At 37.9% G+C, this 18,193-nt stretch overlaps 1 protein-coding gene across 1 annotated transcript in view; it reads right to left on the bottom strand.

Annotated features, from left to right (window-relative positions):
* The window catches only part of LOC129242899 (homeobox protein araucan), a 74,860-nt gene that overhangs the window by 13,098 nt on the left and 43,569 nt on the right, over positions 1 to 18,193 (bottom strand). The window contains 1 exon segment of the mRNA XM_054879815.1: positions 7,112 to 7,227. Coding sequence (XP_054735790.1) covers positions 7,112 to 7,227 — 116 coding nt within the window.

Raw genomic sequence — 18,193 nt, 5'->3', positions numbered from 1 at the left:
TGCTTCATTCACAACCTTTCACCACCCGTCTCTATATAAGGCTACTTCTATCCACCGTCGCACGTTCAGTTTTGCAAGGTCATCTTCAACGTATTCGAACCATTCCTTTCTGGGGCGTCCTCTTCTTCGGCCTCCAACAGGGCGCAATTCAGCTACCTTTCGAGTTGTTCTCCCCTTGGGCATTCTAAACACGTGTCCAAGCCATCTTATCCTCTGAGATTTTATAAATCTTATCATAGTTTCGTTTTTTGCTTAAATTTCATGATTATATCTTATTCGATAAGTACCGTCCTGCAGTCTTCTTTTTTCTTGCTCACTACGAGCATAGGGCCTCGACAAGACTCAGTCTTGCGTTGGTTTTATTAATCTATTTGCTTTCTGACAGGGTAGGTGATTAGCCTACCGCTACCAGTCCTAAGTAGTGGGAATACCCACCTGCCGTTGCATAGAAACAACGCCTTCTTACTGCTTGAAGCGCCATCTGTGTGCCATATTTTTCTGGCAGAAGGATCACACAGGTGGTTGAGGACTTCGCTAAATTTAGTGTGCCTGTGATGCAATGTGTAACTGTGTCTTTTTTCTTTGTTTGCTTTAGTAGCCACAATGCAAGTAATGCGCTGACTTTTGTGCGGGAGTAAGGATTGGAAGGATAAGGTTGTCGGGGTTAAGGGATGAATTTTTTTTTAATAGAAACTAGTAAAGTTGGAAAGTGTGGAAAAGTGCGAGGACCGAGCTTTACGTGGCATTCGAACGCACAACCTCTGACATGGCAGGCTAGTGCACTTACGCCGAGGCTGCAGTCTTATTGGTCCACACATTTTTCGTAAAATTTTTCGTTCGAAGACCATTAGTTGATTAATGTCAGTAGTCCTTAGCGTCCATAGTTCGCAATCACAGGTAAGCTTAGGGCGGATCAAGGTTTTGTATACCCTTAACTTTTGGTCGCGAGATAATAATTTTGACTTAAGCAATTTCAAATTGGAGTAATAAGACTTAGGTAGGTTGGGTGGTTGTCGTAGCGACAAACTTAGACCTTTCGCAGGTCCATAATTAGACTTATTTGCTGCTAAAACTCTGTCACTAATTGTGAGTGTCATATCCTTATCGGTGGATATGTTGATACCCAAATAGGTAAATTCTTGCACACTCTCGAATAATCGGAGATTGCAGCAGGCCACCTTGTATAAAATTTTTTAGCACGTCGTAAGCTGACGGTTAAAACCGATGGCCTTTAAGTGAAAATAATTAACCATTATTCTCTAAACTCATTTTCTCATAATGAGGTGAAATGAGCAAAAAGGTTACGCCTAGCAAAATGACTGCTAATGCCTGCATAATTCTCCAAACTAACGTCCTTCAATTTAAACCACATTTTTCTTAACTGTTAAAAACTAAATACTCTAATTATAGCCAACCCGAAAATACTTTAAATTTCAGTTAATTCACAAAAGAGTTAAATATGCATAGCATTGACGCGCCTCAACGCCAACAGCTTTTTTCAACATCGGTCTGCATTACCACGAATTTACCGCCTACCCGCTTCAAATCAGCCGTATAAGCACACCCACACATGCCTAGCTACATGGTATCGAACCTCAAAGTGTGGTAATTTTGGAACATGAATTTTGCATTCACCACCACGGCCACACAAAACATACGCTTAAAGCGTGTAAAATTGGCCAAAATGTGTGGTTCCATTATTGGCTGAGGTTGAATGCATGCATACAAAAGTGCAAGTGTGTTAGTGTGCGTGGAAATCTGTGTACCAGAATAGAAACTGTTGTCGTTTCTATTAGTGTATGTTAGACTCATTTGTTTGCCTTTTAATTATGGCAACTAGAAAATCGCCTCGCTACACGAGGCTAAAAGCATGAAAAAACCAACAACAAACACTGTAATCATACGAAAAAGCGCAGTAGCCACCAGCGAACACCGGCAAAAATACAAATATCGAACAAAACTTGTAATCTTGTAAACAAATCAAATTCTTGTTCACACAACAGCCCCAACAAAAACAATAATTGCAAGGAAAATAACAACTGGTTAGTGCAAAAATCAAAAAAACACAAAAACAAACTGCAGTTAAAAGTGTTATAGTAAAACTGTGGCAACAACATCAACAACAGGAGCTGCAATTAAAGCAACTTCGAGGCGAGAAGAACTGGTGCACCAGAGATTCCACTAGCCATCCACTACTACGAAATACCGCCCGCACTTCGTACTTGCACTGCGACACGCACCTCGTTCAGCCAAGCGGTCTAATTATTAATTGAAGCTATAATTTTACGCTTTTTTACTCGATTGAAAATATGTTGCTTTTAGCCAAATTACATTTTCTATGACAAAGCGCATGAGCAGCGGCAGTAGGGGGAGCGCAATAATTATTATATTGTTTTTGTTTTTTCTTTCTGATTCGCTGTACTTTTTAGCTATCATTATCTGTACCCAACAATTTACATTGCATACGAAAATATTTCTAAACAAATAAAGCTCAACACGCTACACGGCAAAAAATGTTCGCTCCTCACGCTGCCAACGGCACGCAGCCTTTGCATTCTACCTCTGCAGTTTTGTCAACCAGTTTGGGGTTGTCAAAGCAGCCAACCAACCAACCAACCAAAAAACAAAGCATGCACGCCAGAGCCGTTGCGGGCTTATGGCCGTTAGAATTTTCTAATTTTTCTGCATTTTCTGCTCAATGCGCTTAATTGTTGTTTTAATGGTTTTTATGTGCCGCTTATTGTTATTATTTTTTTATTGTGATTTGGCGTTTGTCATCCATTCGTACAAAATATGGTGGCCAAACATGGCACACACGCGCTCACAAACACACACAGTCACTCACTTACACCTACATGCATGCGAATGCGCAAATGTCAGCTAAATTCCTGCTGCTGCACGCAAGCCCAACGAATCGGAACCTTTCCCTGCCGTACGCCAAACCCAAATGTGGCGCTCAAGGCAATCGGAGTGAACCGTGGCTGCTCGCTCTACTCGCTCTTCACTTTACTTACTAAAATTACAATACGTGTATTTTGCCAGTCATATATGTGTGTGTAAGCGATGGCTTACTTGTTTTTTTCTATGGGTTTTTATATACAATTAAGTGCGATTATTTCCACCGCAATCATAAATAAATAATTTCTCGCCGCACTCAAAGGTCCGGCTGGTGCGAAAGTCAAAAAGGAGTGAGCCAAACAATTGAAAATTTTATTTGTGAGTGAGGCGCATACATACAAGTATTCAATGTCGTCCATCTACATACTGTTGCCCGGCAATTGTGGCGCCGCGCTGCATTCAACAATTAAATTCAAATCAATTTTAAGTGCTACGCAAATCTTTTGCAATTAATTACGGGCAGGGCCAAAAACTCGTCGCATTCCAATTCCTTTTATATGCATATAATACATACATACATTCATACATTCATACATACGTACGTATATATATATATATATATAGATACGAGTATGCATATATATTGTCAGCGCCACTTGTTGCTCGCTAATGACCGCACAGGGCCATACTTTTCCGGTCATTTATTTTTGCTGATAATTTGGAGTTAATTGCGCTCAATTTATTATAATTTTCACATTCATTGTGCGAGTTTGCAAATGATTTATTTGCGTATTTAAATAAGTGTCCACTTACAACGCATATCTTGATTTTATTGGGCCAAATCTAAATTTATTTCGTGTTGAGTGATGGATTAATGGATTGACGTAATGTACCGTAATCTATATTAAATGCATCAAGAATTGCGATAAATCCGTCAAAGTAAAAATGGGGTATACAGTCTGTGTCAGAAAAAAGGAGCCACGATTATTCATGAAGTATAAAAGATATATATTTTTTTTTTTTTAATTTTTTTACGTGAAAGTATGTACACAACTACGAGTCGCAATTACTCAATAAGCCGTGTAGTCTTCATCGTTGTCGAGTATAGCCAGTCATCTTCTTCGTGCTTTGAACCAGCTTTTCTGCGTAGCCCGTCGACAAAGAGGACCAGATTTTGCAACCTTGAAGCACGAGTGACTTTAAACCATGGACTGGCCTTCCGTCACGATGCGTTTTCATAGTTCCCCACACATTTTCAATGGGGTTGGCGTCTGCGAACTGAAAAGGCCAGACCAATACTGTAACTCCATTTTCTTGTTTTGTTGTTTCTCAATGTGTTTTTCTCTGAGCAGTGGTCTTGATGATGTGGGACGGTAGAATATATTCGCCTCTTTCAATCGACGTTCGATGGTGTTGATGCCCACATTCCCTTTTTAGAAAGAATTGTGAAGGGTCCCGCTTAAAAAGTTGGGTGATCACTTTATCTTGCTTTTTTGTCGTCACTCGCTTCAAGCCGGGCTCAGTAAAGTCATCAAAATTTTTGTACACCTTATACCGCTGATTCCACAACACAACAAACTTTTTTGATTTTTTAATCACTTTTGCAGCCGCGCCGTAAGATACTTTCGGCCCTTTCGTGTAATTTTCACTCATTTTTGTTTGGTTGCGTTTACGGGAAAGTTTCGAACGACATTAACCTGAGTTAGCACTGAGTGGGACTATTATGCAACAAAAAGTAGAACGAAATATATCTTGAAGTTACAACAAAAAAAAAACGGTTATTTTCTTCTGACACAGACTGTAAATACTAAAACTTCCAAAAAAGTTCTCAAGTATTTGCTTAGAAAATTAGAGTTTTTTAAAATCGATTGCAGTAACCCTTGGCGATTGCACTAACATTGGCAAGCTATTCAACCAAAATTTACTTTGAAATGTTTTGCTAAGCTTTATTAGCGAATTTTTGGAACAGTTCTAGCAGCGTGAGGAATTTGCAAAAAACAAAAATTACTTTTGAGTAACAAAAATTTTATTAAAAATTCTCTGATCTAAATGTTTAAAGTGGCCTTCAAATATTTAGTTTCAGTATGTCAAAATTAAATGGAATTAGTGCTTTTACATATTTGTTACAGGAGATAATTTCTAATTGAGGTCATTTCGGCCTCAATCCGCAAATAAGTAAAGTTTGTTTTAAATGCAAATCCATTGATCTGGCTGGCACTTATATCCCCAAGGTTATCAGTATCTTAACGAAAGATAAGTCAAAGTATCTAAACCTAGTGGCATGCCACGCAGGACAGTGACAGTGAAGATGTCTGGCAGACTCTTCCTCCTCCGCATGCTCGCAGCTCTGCAATAGTCGAAATGCGGTAGTTTCAATCTTTGACCATTTCGACCTAAGAGGCTCTGGCCTGTGATCTAAGCAACTAACATACATAGAGAGGTTTTTGCTCTACCGCCATTGTAGGGTCTTTGAACGCCTGACGTTCCATTTTGGACAAATTCTTTTTGTAGCGTTACATGTCAGGTGGGCTCCGGGCCACAGAGATATACCAGGGAACTGTAGGGCAGACCAACTTGCAAGAGAAGGTACCTGTATGCAAGACATAAGTAATTTTATGGATATACCTCTCGCAACTTGTAAGCTTCTCATTAAGAACGCACTAATCAGTTCTGCAAATCAAAGATGGATTAGCGTTAACACCTGTGAAATTGCTAGGCAAACATGGCCAATGCTAAACTTACGTCTGTCCAAGAGTATTATAAAACTGAGTAGACTTCAAATCAGGACCTTAGTAGGGGCCCTTACAGGACATTAACAGGACAGGAAATCATGCAAGGAGATTAGGCGTTTACACGCATGATTTCTGTCGTAGCTGCAGAAATGAGGAGGAGTTGGAAACAATTCAACACCTTTTTTGCACATGCCCAGCTCTAGCCAGAAGCAGGAACCGATTTTCCTTCTACTTCCTAACGAATATAAATCATCTATACACTTTAGGTATCAACAACCTTTTACGCTTTGTCAAAAGCTCAGGATGGCTCAATATGGAGAGAGAAATGTAGCCCAGCCCCCGCGGCTCACAACGGACCCATTTCGTGGGCTAAGTGGCATCGTTGTCTCTATGTGTGATGCGGCTGCTAAACCTAACCTAACCTATATATCAGACCATCAAAGCTACTTGCACCACGCAGTTTTGAGATTGAGAGGGGCATATCTACGATCTCTATACCAAGAGGAAGGCTAACTTATATGCCTTACACTTCCCAACTCTGAACTTGAGCACCTCATCCAAGAGCAAAACATTATAAAATACATAAAAACCAAACGCATATGCTGGCTTGGACACGTAGAAAGAATGCCAGAACAAAAATCTCCAAAACGAGGCTTGAAGAAACAATCGTATGGAAAGTGAACTATGCAAGGGCAGACCAAAGAAAATATGGGTAGATGAAGGTATCAACGATATCGAAGAGATGAACGTGAAAAATTGGTGGCGCTTGGTAGCAGATAGAGAAATCTGGAAGAAGCTATTTGCGGAATGGTATGTAACAATGCTCTGGCACCCATATCAAATGGATGGACTGGGAACCATTTGTTTTCGCTGATACAGCTCATAGCCCTAAATATTAGAAACATTTTCGCTTGACAGACAGTAACGTTCCTCCCTTGATATCCTAAGCAACGAATATCTTACTTCATATTTAAGCGCTTATTTCCTCTTATTACATCTATCCGTAAAGATTTTAGACTAACCTAGATCTAATTTCATCAATCTTTCTATGTAACTGAACTTTCGGTAAACAAGAATCAGAATTCACATCCGGTACCCTGAGCGAAATATTTTTCTTCTATCCAAGTCAAGAATTTTACAGCACAGCTGCATCCAAAAGTAGTAAATCTAGACGTGATAAACTGAGTAAACAATTCCATACCTCGCCTGGTAGGGAAGACTCCCCTAATATCAGCTTAGTTAGCGCTAGTCTATACCAAATCGCACAGGCACTGGTACTCAGATTTACACCATTAGCAGCTTTTTGCAAACGTGGCAGATCCCACGTTTTATCGGAAGTCGCAGAACTTATCAAAAATGAGGAAAGCATTTGAGCGATTTTCAATAACACGTGATTAACCCATAAAACGTTGAAGTCCAAGGTAACTCCGAGATAATAAAAAAAATACTTGCATTATTGTGGAGGTCATGCTAAAATTTTACAGTTTCGACATTTCTTTTAAACTTTGCGTAAAAAAAAAAATAAACTTTTGCGTACTCACCCATAAGCAGACATCGGGTCGTATGAGTAATATCCCGTAGTCGGTTGCAGTCCGGCGGATGTCCATGCAGTCATTTCTGTGCCAGTTGCTGAATCTTTTAATGCATATGGATTGCTCTGAAGATAATTTAAAAGAAAATAATTGAATTAAAAGAATGTAGTTAATACGAAATGTATATATAACCACCAATACATATATAGAAATCGTAACATAGACATACGAAACAATATTTAAATAATTAATTGACGGTATGAAAAAATCAAGAACAATCGGAGTATGAATCCCTTTGAATTGGGATAACTACAGTGGCTCACAGCCAAAGTGCAGCAATCACTCAAGCCAAAGTTAAGTTAAAATCATGTAAAAACTGCATATCCCCCAAAATGTTTATTAGTGCCCAGAAACTAAAGATCGTGGACGCTTACGAAGAATTAAAAAAAATCTATCGTCAAATATCTGTTGAAGTTCGTGAAATAGAATTGAATGACTATAAAGACAGCAAAAGCCAACGAAAAATAACTTAAATGGTTAAATAAACCCCGAACTGTTCATTTCATTAAGTGCCTGAAAACCATAAGCAAAATAAGGTCAAAACTGCGCAGATGCATTTGACTAATAATGTTTCGACTAATAAAAAACGGTGGTTCCACAAGTGATGCATCAAAATGGCATAGTTTTTGTTAATTGGGTAAGGGCTGTGTTACTCAGACAACACCTCCACCATCTCCACCATCATTACCAACTGGCTTATCAATTATATTATATCTCAAAGGTGTTTTATTTTTCGTAAGTCTCAACATTTGGTTTAAAAATTTGACTGCATCATTTTGGCTGTGTATTCATTTCATTGCCTGCTGCTTTAAAAGTTACTTGAAGCGCTAAATATTCAGCCGCTTATGAAGAAGAAGGCGGTAGGCGCAGATTATAATTATTGACTTAGCAAGATAGAAATTTCAAAATAGATGTTTAGACAGGCTGTTTCAGAGAAAAGTTTACTTGGTGGCAACAAGCATAAAGTTAAGTTTTAAACTGTCAAACTGAATTTTTGAAATATTATATATGTTTATTTTTCCCCTACCAGGTAAAAAAATACGACAAAATTATGTGCCAGAATTTATTTAACAAGTTCTGTGCTGGAGTTTTTTCACCACTATTGCTCGATATATTGAAAGCAAAACTTTGCTTCTACCATTTTTCGCTCCCTGGATGTAGTGGTAAGCTTTGCTTCTCTTGTAAAAGAAAACATTATTATGTTCTCGCTACTGCTCTAAACTTAAATAGTTGAGTAGTGGTGCAGGTAGCGAAAACGCTCTAAGCTACGCTCAAATAGCAGCTATGAGAGTAGTAACAACAGAAGCGAGACCAGTAGCGGGAGCTGGAGTACGCATGAATAATTTCACATGCATCACTCCGTTCAATTCCAAGTTCTTTACTATTATTCCAACTATAGAGAGCACTTAAAATTGTGTTTGACTATCCTGAAGTGGAGCTAAGCAGTTGATCCCGCGTTTTGGGCTACCTGATCCACTAATCATCTCTTCAAGTTCAGAGCAGTAGTGAGAGCAAAAATTAATACTAGGAAATAGCGTACCAATTTCAACCCCGGTTGGCAACATCTGCTCTTCTTTGCTTTTCATCGAGGCCAAAAAGCTGCCGAAGCAGCTCGGGACATTTGCGACGAGTATGGAGAAGAGTCTACAGCACGAAAATGGTTTGTAAGGCCTTCTGAATTCGATAAAGAACGTTTCGAATCACTATTGAAGGGGAACGGTCGCCAAAACCAATCGTGAATTGGCATACAAACTGAACTGCGATTATAAGCCGATTCTCAATCACTTTCATTCAATGGGGTTTACCGTAAAATTGGGAGTCTGGGTGTCTCACGAGCTCAACGAAAAAATTGCTTCTCATCACCTCGTCCGCCATGGAACAACACGCGTCCTAAACAACGCTTTTTGTACTAAATCGTCACGGGAGTTGAGAAATTGTACTATACTCGTACATCAATATGAAAGGAGTGGGAGATTCAGAAGATGCGCCAAAGTCGAAAGTCAAGCCGGATCTTCATCCAAAGAAGATCATGATATGTGTTTTGTGGGAAATGCTCTGGTGGTGAACTGGAACTCTACATTGCCCAGCTACACCGCGTGGCTGAGTCTATTCGACTAAACGACGATGCCAGGCCCCATCTTTCACAAATCGTCAAAACCGCACTCCAAGAACACGAATTTGAGGTCCTGCAGAATCCGTCGTATTCTCCGGACCTTGCATCGACCGATTACCATCTTTTCCGCTCCCTGTCAAATCATATAAAGGGCGTTGCAGAATGATTGATAACAACAAGGTCCTTAAAAACTCGTTCCACAACTTCTTTGAAAACAGACTATGCGTTTTTTGGCGGAAATGCATTAACAAATTGGTCGAGGTGTGGGAAGAGATTGTAAACAGCAAAGACGAATATTTAATTGATTAACTTATTGATATTTTTTAATGATTTAATTATTGTTCTTGTTTAAATAAAAGTCTTCGGTAAAAACGCTACGAACTTATTCCCCAACCCAATAGCTAAATAACGCGTCACTAATGGTGTGAACGCTTCAAAAGTGGTAATTTCGGTGCAGAGCTTCGCGATTACAGTTTGTGCGTGATTTACTATTTCGATAAATTTACAGACTACGAAAGATGCTAAATTAGATTTTTCTTAAACAAAATTACCCTAATACATATATTAACTTACACACACTCAGTATACGCGAACAATACATGCAAGCCTGTGATTACATTTCGAAACGAAAATGGCAACAAATGTATTAAAACATCGATCGTTTGCTTAATAAGTACGTTTGGTGTTGGGGAATTAATCAATTACAACGATGTAAAATGTAAAAGTCGCGCGCTTAAACGAGTAATAGAGATGTGACTTGTAATGGAGATAGAAAACAAATAAATACGAACATATACCAGAGGCACATAAAAACCGAACAACGCTATTAGCGCCATTTATAGGCAATGGCCCATTAACAGCGCACAGCAAATGTGTTTCTTGTTTTTTGCCAATAAACCAACAAATGCACGGACGAATATAACATTGTATGTGTGCACATAAAGGCAGACAACTGTCACTCTTCTCCTGATCATCTCCTAATACAATCAATTGCGTAATCATTCAACGTTTGCAAAAATATTTTCCCACAGTTTTTACGAGAACAAAAAAAAACCAAAAAAAAAAGCATTAAAAAACCATAAATTAAGAGAACCATTTTGTTGATGACAAGGGCAACAATAGCAACTAAGTATGTGTAAATAAATTAGAAATTAAAATGTATAATGCAACAAATTGTTAGAGCAGCTCACCAACGCTCAATACAACGCCAAAAATAGCCATATTTAAACCTGTTGCCAACGCTGAAACGACGCCATTGTTTATGATATTTATTTCATTTGACCACTGCTAATTATTTTTTCTCTATTATGCCTAAAATAAAATAAATTTATTGCGGCAAAAAGTCAACTTTTTGTAAGCATTTATTTTTTATAGGAAATTTATGAAAATGTTGGCACGGCCAGCATTTTACATATAGTTACAAACTTCTAATTTTTCAAATTATTATTATTTTTTTTTTTTCGAACAAAACGGTGGACGCCTCTCACGCTCTCTATAGCGAAGCGTCCATTTTTGTAACCATTTCATGAATATTACATATACACACATACTTATTTGTATTTAAATATGTGCAGTGTATTCGCGTGGTGAATTTATTTCATTGGAATTGTCATAAATTTATAGCCGCATGTTAAACTATTGGTCTCCTCAGAGCACGGCCCGTGATGGCGGCGACGCTGTTGTGGGCAGTAACATCTGCCTTTGCAGCCGCAATTTATTTTTCGGTTTTTTTTACTTTAAATCCAATTTGCATTATTTTTTCCATTTCCATTTTTTCTCAGTTTCGGTTTGTTACTTGATTTGTTATTTAATTTATAAAACATAATTAACATTTTTAATTGCTTTAACATGATGTTAAGCAGCTGTTTTATTAATTTCTAAATTTCAGTTTCATACCTCCGTTGACGCGGCGTGAAATGTATTTATCAATTGACATTTATTGAATGCATGTCTGACATGAGCGCGTAATTTATCCAAAAAGCAGAAGAAAAAAATATTTGAGAAGCCGCAGCTACTCAATCGGCTAAACAAACAAGGCATGAGAACTTTTCGCTACAGTGAAGTAATGTAAGATATTAAAAACAAAAATGATGTTATATAAGTAATGACTTGTGAAGGTTTTGACTAATATTTATTAAATACAGTGTAATATCTCCAAACGAACACCTCTTTTAGGGGTTAAGGGGTAGTTAGAGGCCCGAAAAATTATGATTTTCAATAATTTTTGTTTGCTAATCAATTGCTTTAAAAACATAGCATTAATACATCGTGTTTCGACTTGAATTTAGAAAAATTTCAAAAAAAAAAAACAAAATTAATAAGTTTTATTTCTCCAAAAGTCCCTTGCGGTGATCATCATCTAAAATCAATCGGACAAGAGAAATTAGTTTTATTAATAGAAAATATTGTGTCTGATCGAAGCTTTTTTTCAAAATTAACAATATGGTGGCCTCAGCAAATATTTTTCAGATCTTCAAAAAAAAACCGACAGTTAATTGTTTAAAAAAATCGAAATTATTAAAAAAAATCCTTCGAACAGGCACGAGTTTTTTATGTTTTTCAAAAGCAGTATACATTTTATTGAAATCTACCAAGTTTTATTTAAGTTATAGTGACTATGAGTTCCAAAAACATAGTTTTGAGAGAAACGCATTTAAAACTTTGCTACTTGCTCTCGAACGCTCCGGACCGCCCGAGCGCCCTTTACTAATTGCTGAATAACTCGAAAAGTATTTGTCGGACTCACTCAAAATTTTCACACAATATTTTTAAGATATTTTACTTTAAGAAAATGCAAAACCAAAAAATCCAATTTTTTGAAAATTTAGACTACCCCTGACCCCTTAGACGGGCACTGCCTTTGAACGGACATTTTTTCCTATGTCCGTCTTAGATAGCGGAACAAATCAACCTCTCTTGGGGTAAATAAAAAATTGCTGGCGGTAAGTGTTCAGCCAAAAGAGATTTCACTGCATAATAAAACTAATGAATGTGCGAATTCACGTGGACGTGTTTTGGTTGTGCTTCTGAGATTTCACGTTTAAGTTTGATATTAAATCTGAAATTACGTAAATATTGGTGCAATACTTTTTTTATACGTTCACGCACAAAACTTTTCTAGCTGCCACATAATCTTGTTATTGCTTCATTTATTATTTAAATGTGCACACGACACGCAAAAATCTATAAAAATCTTGTTGTTGTTGTTGTAGCAGTAATACAAGCCCTGTCAGTGAAGTGTATATCACCGGTCATCTTCGTCTAATTTATCTAAAGGTAGGCCCAGGAAACATGGGGTTTAGACAGGTTGGGTCCTGAGGGAAGGGTGTGTTAGATGAGTGGGTTTAATGGAGCATGTGAAAAGGTGATTAATGTCGTGCGGGATGCCTTCACATGCAGGACATATGTTTGGTATGTCAGAGTCGATTCGGAATAGAAGGAGTTTAACCTGCTACAATAACCAGAACATAATTGTGTGAGCGTTACGAGGGTCTCACGGCATTCGGTGGTCGGGAGCTTAAGAAGGTGGTGATGGTCTCCTGGTCCAGTAAATATCTATTCATCTTGTCCTGGATCTCATCGGCGTAATGGAGGAGATATCTCCTGACATGCCTGGGAGGCGGCTCTAGCTCAAGCATGTGTCTGCGTGGATGGGACCCGCGGTAGCACCCTAGCAGAAACTGTTTGCTGAGCAGTTTATTTTGCTCCTTTACTGGGAGCACCTGTGCCGCATTGTGAAGGGGTTGAAGACGGGACGTCAGGGGGCAACCCGTCGCTGTCCGAATAGCAGAGTTTTGGCAAATCTGGAGCTTTATCCACTGCGTGTCACTAGTTCCAAGCGATCAGACAGACGCAGCATAGCTTAAAATCGGCCGGCCAATTGCCTTAAATGTCGATAGCAACAATTCTTTGTTTGTGGAGAGTTTCTGTTGTTGCAGAGTTGATAGCAGTAAGAATTCTTGTGCTGCGGTTCAATGTAAGGATGATAGGTTGCCAGGTGTGGCCATCCGAAACAAAATTGTGAGGGTAACTTCTATCGATATCGAAAACTATGGTTTGACAGCTGAGAATCGCCAACCGTGTTGACATTTCTGTTCAGTAAGGTTTGACAAGTTAGCTTGAATCATTTAACACAAGAACAACGCTTCCAAGTTGTTTGAATTTACTTTGCAAAAACATAAAAAAACAAAAATCTACTCGTGAACTCCAAAGAGCAGTAGAGGTATCAGGGGTTATTTTTTTTTTTTTTTTTCGAAATAAGAAAGGAGCTGCCGTTACAGTGAATGGCGAGCGCTATCAAGCCATGTTGACGGAATTTTTGTTTCCAAAAATGAGCAGATAAGCATCGATGACATTTGCTTCCAACAAGATGGCGCAACTTGCCATTCAGCACGCTTAACAATCGATCTGTTGCAAGATTCAGGCCACCATTCACGCCATGCAGCCAGTCTTTTTGGAAAACAGTAGTCAAAAATTGGACTGATTGAATGAACTATGTAATTCGTAGGCGCGACAGACATATCCCGTTAATCATATTAACAAAATAAATGCCGTGAAATTATCTACAGATTATAATAAAAAAAAAATCGTTCCAATAAATATTTCTGTTTTGGATTATCATTTTAAGTTCTCAAACTGTTCAAAAAACACCCGATATATGTATGTAAGGTACCTCAGCTTATAGTGGGACAGCTCATGGTAAAGCCAAACACGTTTGTCCAGAAACCATTATTTAAATTTTTTTTGTTTTTTTATTTTAATTAATTTATTTTCTTTTAGTTTTTTAAATCCATTCCTTTATTGCGATCACTAAGGAATATTTTTACTTAAAGCTATTTAATTAATTTAAGAGAAAAACACTTATTATTTACTAGTTATATGATAAATAATACATAATTTAGACTAATTTATTATCATCTGAGGTCTTTTCTAGACTTTCTCTTGAGTCTGGTGCAGGTTATGGGACTTGCAATTATTGCTGTGACAAGAAAGTTTGAGTGCGATTGGAGTCGTGTGATTTTCTTATTTCTTCAATTATTATAGGTACCTTCAGATCTCAATGAATTTGTGTATTTGTAATAAAATAGGGGGTGTTTGAGATCATTCTGAGGGTTTGCGACTGGAATCTTTCAAGTATTTCGATGCTGGAGTTAGCTGCAGTGCCCCAAAGTTTACTGCCATTGAATACATATCGGTTTCAAGATGAGTCAAGTGAGAGCTTACTCTCGAAATAGAGAATTTCGATGTAGTAACCAATGTAGGCTTCGAAGTTGTATTCCTAGAGCCTTTCGTTTCGTTAAAATATGGGTTTCCCATGTAAGTTTGATGGCACGATTCATGCCAAGATATATTGTGACGTTAGTTTGGGGGATGATTATATTATTGAGTGTAACGGGTGAGCAAGCTTTTCGATTTGAAATAGGAGAAGCTTGGGAAGAATTTGTCTCGTTTGGCATAATGCGCTACCTCTCAACCAATGAGTTATTTCCTTTAGTTTAAGTTATTTTTGGAGTTTTTTGGAGGCCACATGGGGGCTGGAGTCAATTTTAAGCACGGCAGTGTCATCCACGAACGTTCCAAAAATTTTTGCTTCAGAAGCTGGTAAATCCTATGTGCATAGCAAGGGCCCTTAGTACCAACTTGAGTTACACCAGCTGAACTTTCACATAGTTCAGACTCGTTCTTCGCCTTGTTTGACAAAAAAATGCGATTTTCTAGAATGATTTTGTGAGACATGGAACGAACTTATGTCTTCGTAAATATTATATTTACCCCAACTATACATACAGGGTTGCCAATATTCGACGGGCCCATCTGGCAACCCTGTATCTTTTGACAGAGACGCCAGATCGCTTAACGACAAACCGCGTTAGAAGCGTCAGTTCAAGCAGATTTTTACCATGGAACAGTACATGTCACGCAAGTACTCCCAAATTGTTTAAATTTACATTCAACAAAAGAAGTCAATTGTGAAAACTCAACTTGCGTATAAAAAACTAAATAATGTGAAAAGTGCGCCTTCTAAAAACACCATTAAACGTTTGTACGAAAGGTTTTCGACTGATGATGCTCTTTCTAATCCAAAGAGGTCAAATCAAAACCGACCAAGGCATCGCTTACGCGATTTTGGCCGAGTTTAACAAAGCGCGCCAGTCGTTTCTTTCTCGTGCTAACCGGCGCCAATTGGACACACGAGCTTCATCCAAGCTTCTGCGCCATACGTTAGGACGGGCACTGTAACTGTCAACAGTGACGTGGGTGCCGATACGCGAGTGCGCCGACTGTTTGTTTGAAGACAGGAAGTACTTCGTTTTGTCCTCGTTCACCGCCAGACCTATTCGCTTTGCCTCTTTATCCAGTTTGGAGAAGGCAGAACTAACAGCGCGGTTGTTAAGGCCGATGATGTCAATATCATCGGCATACGCCAGGAATTGTACGCTCTTATATAATATAAAACCATCTTCTACTGCCGGTAAAAATGACAATCATCTTTTATCCCAATATCGACGGGAGAAGCACTCAGTCAATGACGGTTATGTATGCAATTTACATAAAGATGGATAGTCCGATGGAGCGATGATTGAAAGCTGCAAAGCTGCAAAACTGCAAAGTGTTTTGTGACTAGTCCGAATAGAAAACTGTCGAACTTTCTTCTAAAACTTGGAAGAAATGGCGTTCGGCTGATGGTCGGTATTATTACAGGACACAATCCATGAGGTCGACATATGACCACCATTGGAATGATTCACGGCCCGATTTACCTGTCTTGCTTAGAGGAGGCAAATAGCAGTGAGCATTTTCTCTGTGAGTATCCTGCCTTGGATAGAGCAAGACTACGAATTTCGGGTTCCGATATCAAGAGAACGAGTAAAATCGGTTGTCTCAAACTGAAGCATATTTTCAGATTTACCAAAGAATCTGGAAATCTATTTATCTACTCTGTCCAATCCTTTTCCTTCTGTTACTTCTCCTTTATCCTCCTTGACTACCTACCCTTTCACTTTCGAGAGCTTTAGTACAATGGGGTTTTCAAGCTAAGGGTTTCAAGAGTTACCAAATCTCTCGGTGCTTCTTGACTCTACTTTTCAAATTTCATTTTCACCTTCACTCAGTCTAACACAAGCCAATGATGCAGTGTGCTCTAAATGTATTATATATCAGTAGGATATACCTTCCTTTGAAAACGTCATTTAAATTTATTTAAGCCCACACATTGCAGCGCAACTATAAAAAATCAATTTTTTTCTAGATTCAAATATAAAAGATTTGCCGTAAAAATTATTACCATTTTGTGACGATTTTTCTCTTCTCCTTTAATTTATATTTTCCACCGTCAGACAAGTGCATTCACATTTCTTCTTTTTTTACATTTTTTTTTATTTAATGCACAGAGTTTTTACTGCTCATTAACACACTTCTGATTGTTTACCTTTTCCCTAATTAACATTAAATTTCATGCGCTCGTAAATCTTTAAGCATTTTCCATTCTACCTTCTTTATTTACCATAGTCTGATTTTAATGCTTCACTGGAGTCGTCAAAGTCGGTGCCTGGGTTAATCTAATAATGAACATTTTTGTGAAGCCTCAATAACCTCAATAGCACACAAATGCATGCATATGTAAACGCATGTACAGTTATATGCTACATATGTATGTGTTTGTATTCGTACACAACAAATGCAATCATTGCTCGAGCAGCAGCTAAGTTGAGCCATTCATTTGTATCGTTGATTTGCTTCGTCTCGTTCTGCTGCCTGTTGCCAAGGGAAAGTTTCTTCGTAGATTACTCTCGAAAATTGTAGTTTGGCAGTTTCAAAACTGTTATTGAAAAAGTTTTGCATTGCATGCAATACTTTTGCTGTTGTGCACTCTCATTAGTGTCGTTGCAATTTACGCGGAAAATTTAGCTTCTGAATGTTAGTACGCATATATGAATATGTAGTGAATGTGTGCATGTGTAGTGCAACAAGCTCAATTAGTTTTACTCTGAAAAATGCCTTATTAGAATTACTGTATGAATTTTAAGGATAAAACACTTCAACCTCTAAAACTTCACAACTAACATTAAGGCGACCCGGTGGTCTAGAAATGAAAAAAAAAAAATTTGTTTTTTCGATATTTCCAAAGCATTGTATCTTAAGAATATACTGTGAAATTTTCATGTGGAAATTTCCAATATTATAGCTTCTACACCCCATTAACTAGGTAGTACCTCAAACTATAAACTCAATTATCGCGAAACGACTTTTGGTGTTGTCACAAAAAAAACGACTCAACCGAATCGTCTGAAATTTTAATATGTTGTGCACAACATCAATGGCTCGTAAGAGAATCATATTATGTATTATTTTAAATATTTCCTATTTTATTGATTAAAAACCTGAAAAACCCCCGATTTTTAGAGTATCAAATTCAAAACCGCGCCATTTTGTTAAATTTTTTTTATTTATTCTATTTCTAATAATTGTTTTGGTTTTTCCGTTTCAAATAAATAGAAGAGCCAAAATGGACAGCACTGTCCAGGTCCAATTTTTCGGGAGGGTCAAATTCGGCGCCATTTTTCAAATTATTAAAATTAAAAAAAAAAATTATTTTTGTACTTAAAAGAAAGTAAATAAAAAGCCTAAAAAATTTAAATATGATTGTTCATTTTTTTTACTGTAAAAAAAAATTTCTGAAAATACCCCAAATTTTCAAGCTCTAGAACTGGCCTTAAAAGGCCCCTAGGTAACTGTACGTAAACGACGTACATAACGTCTTCCTATAGACCGCGCAAACCTAATTTGAGGCTCTTAAAAAGCCCTCATATGCACGGAAAATAAGGTCGCTGTATCGGCCATGTGCTGTTAAAATGCAGCGAGTTTCGAACAACCTGGGAAGAAGCAGCACTGGTGACCGGAGGGCTCTGTCACATTGG

This window comes from Anastrepha obliqua, chromosome 3 (assembly GCF_027943255.1).
Source record: "Anastrepha obliqua isolate idAnaObli1 chromosome 3, idAnaObli1_1.0, whole genome shotgun sequence".
Lineage (NCBI taxonomy): Eukaryota > Metazoa > Arthropoda > Insecta > Diptera > Tephritidae > Anastrepha > Anastrepha obliqua.
This window is presented reverse-complemented; position numbering and strand designations above follow the sequence as displayed.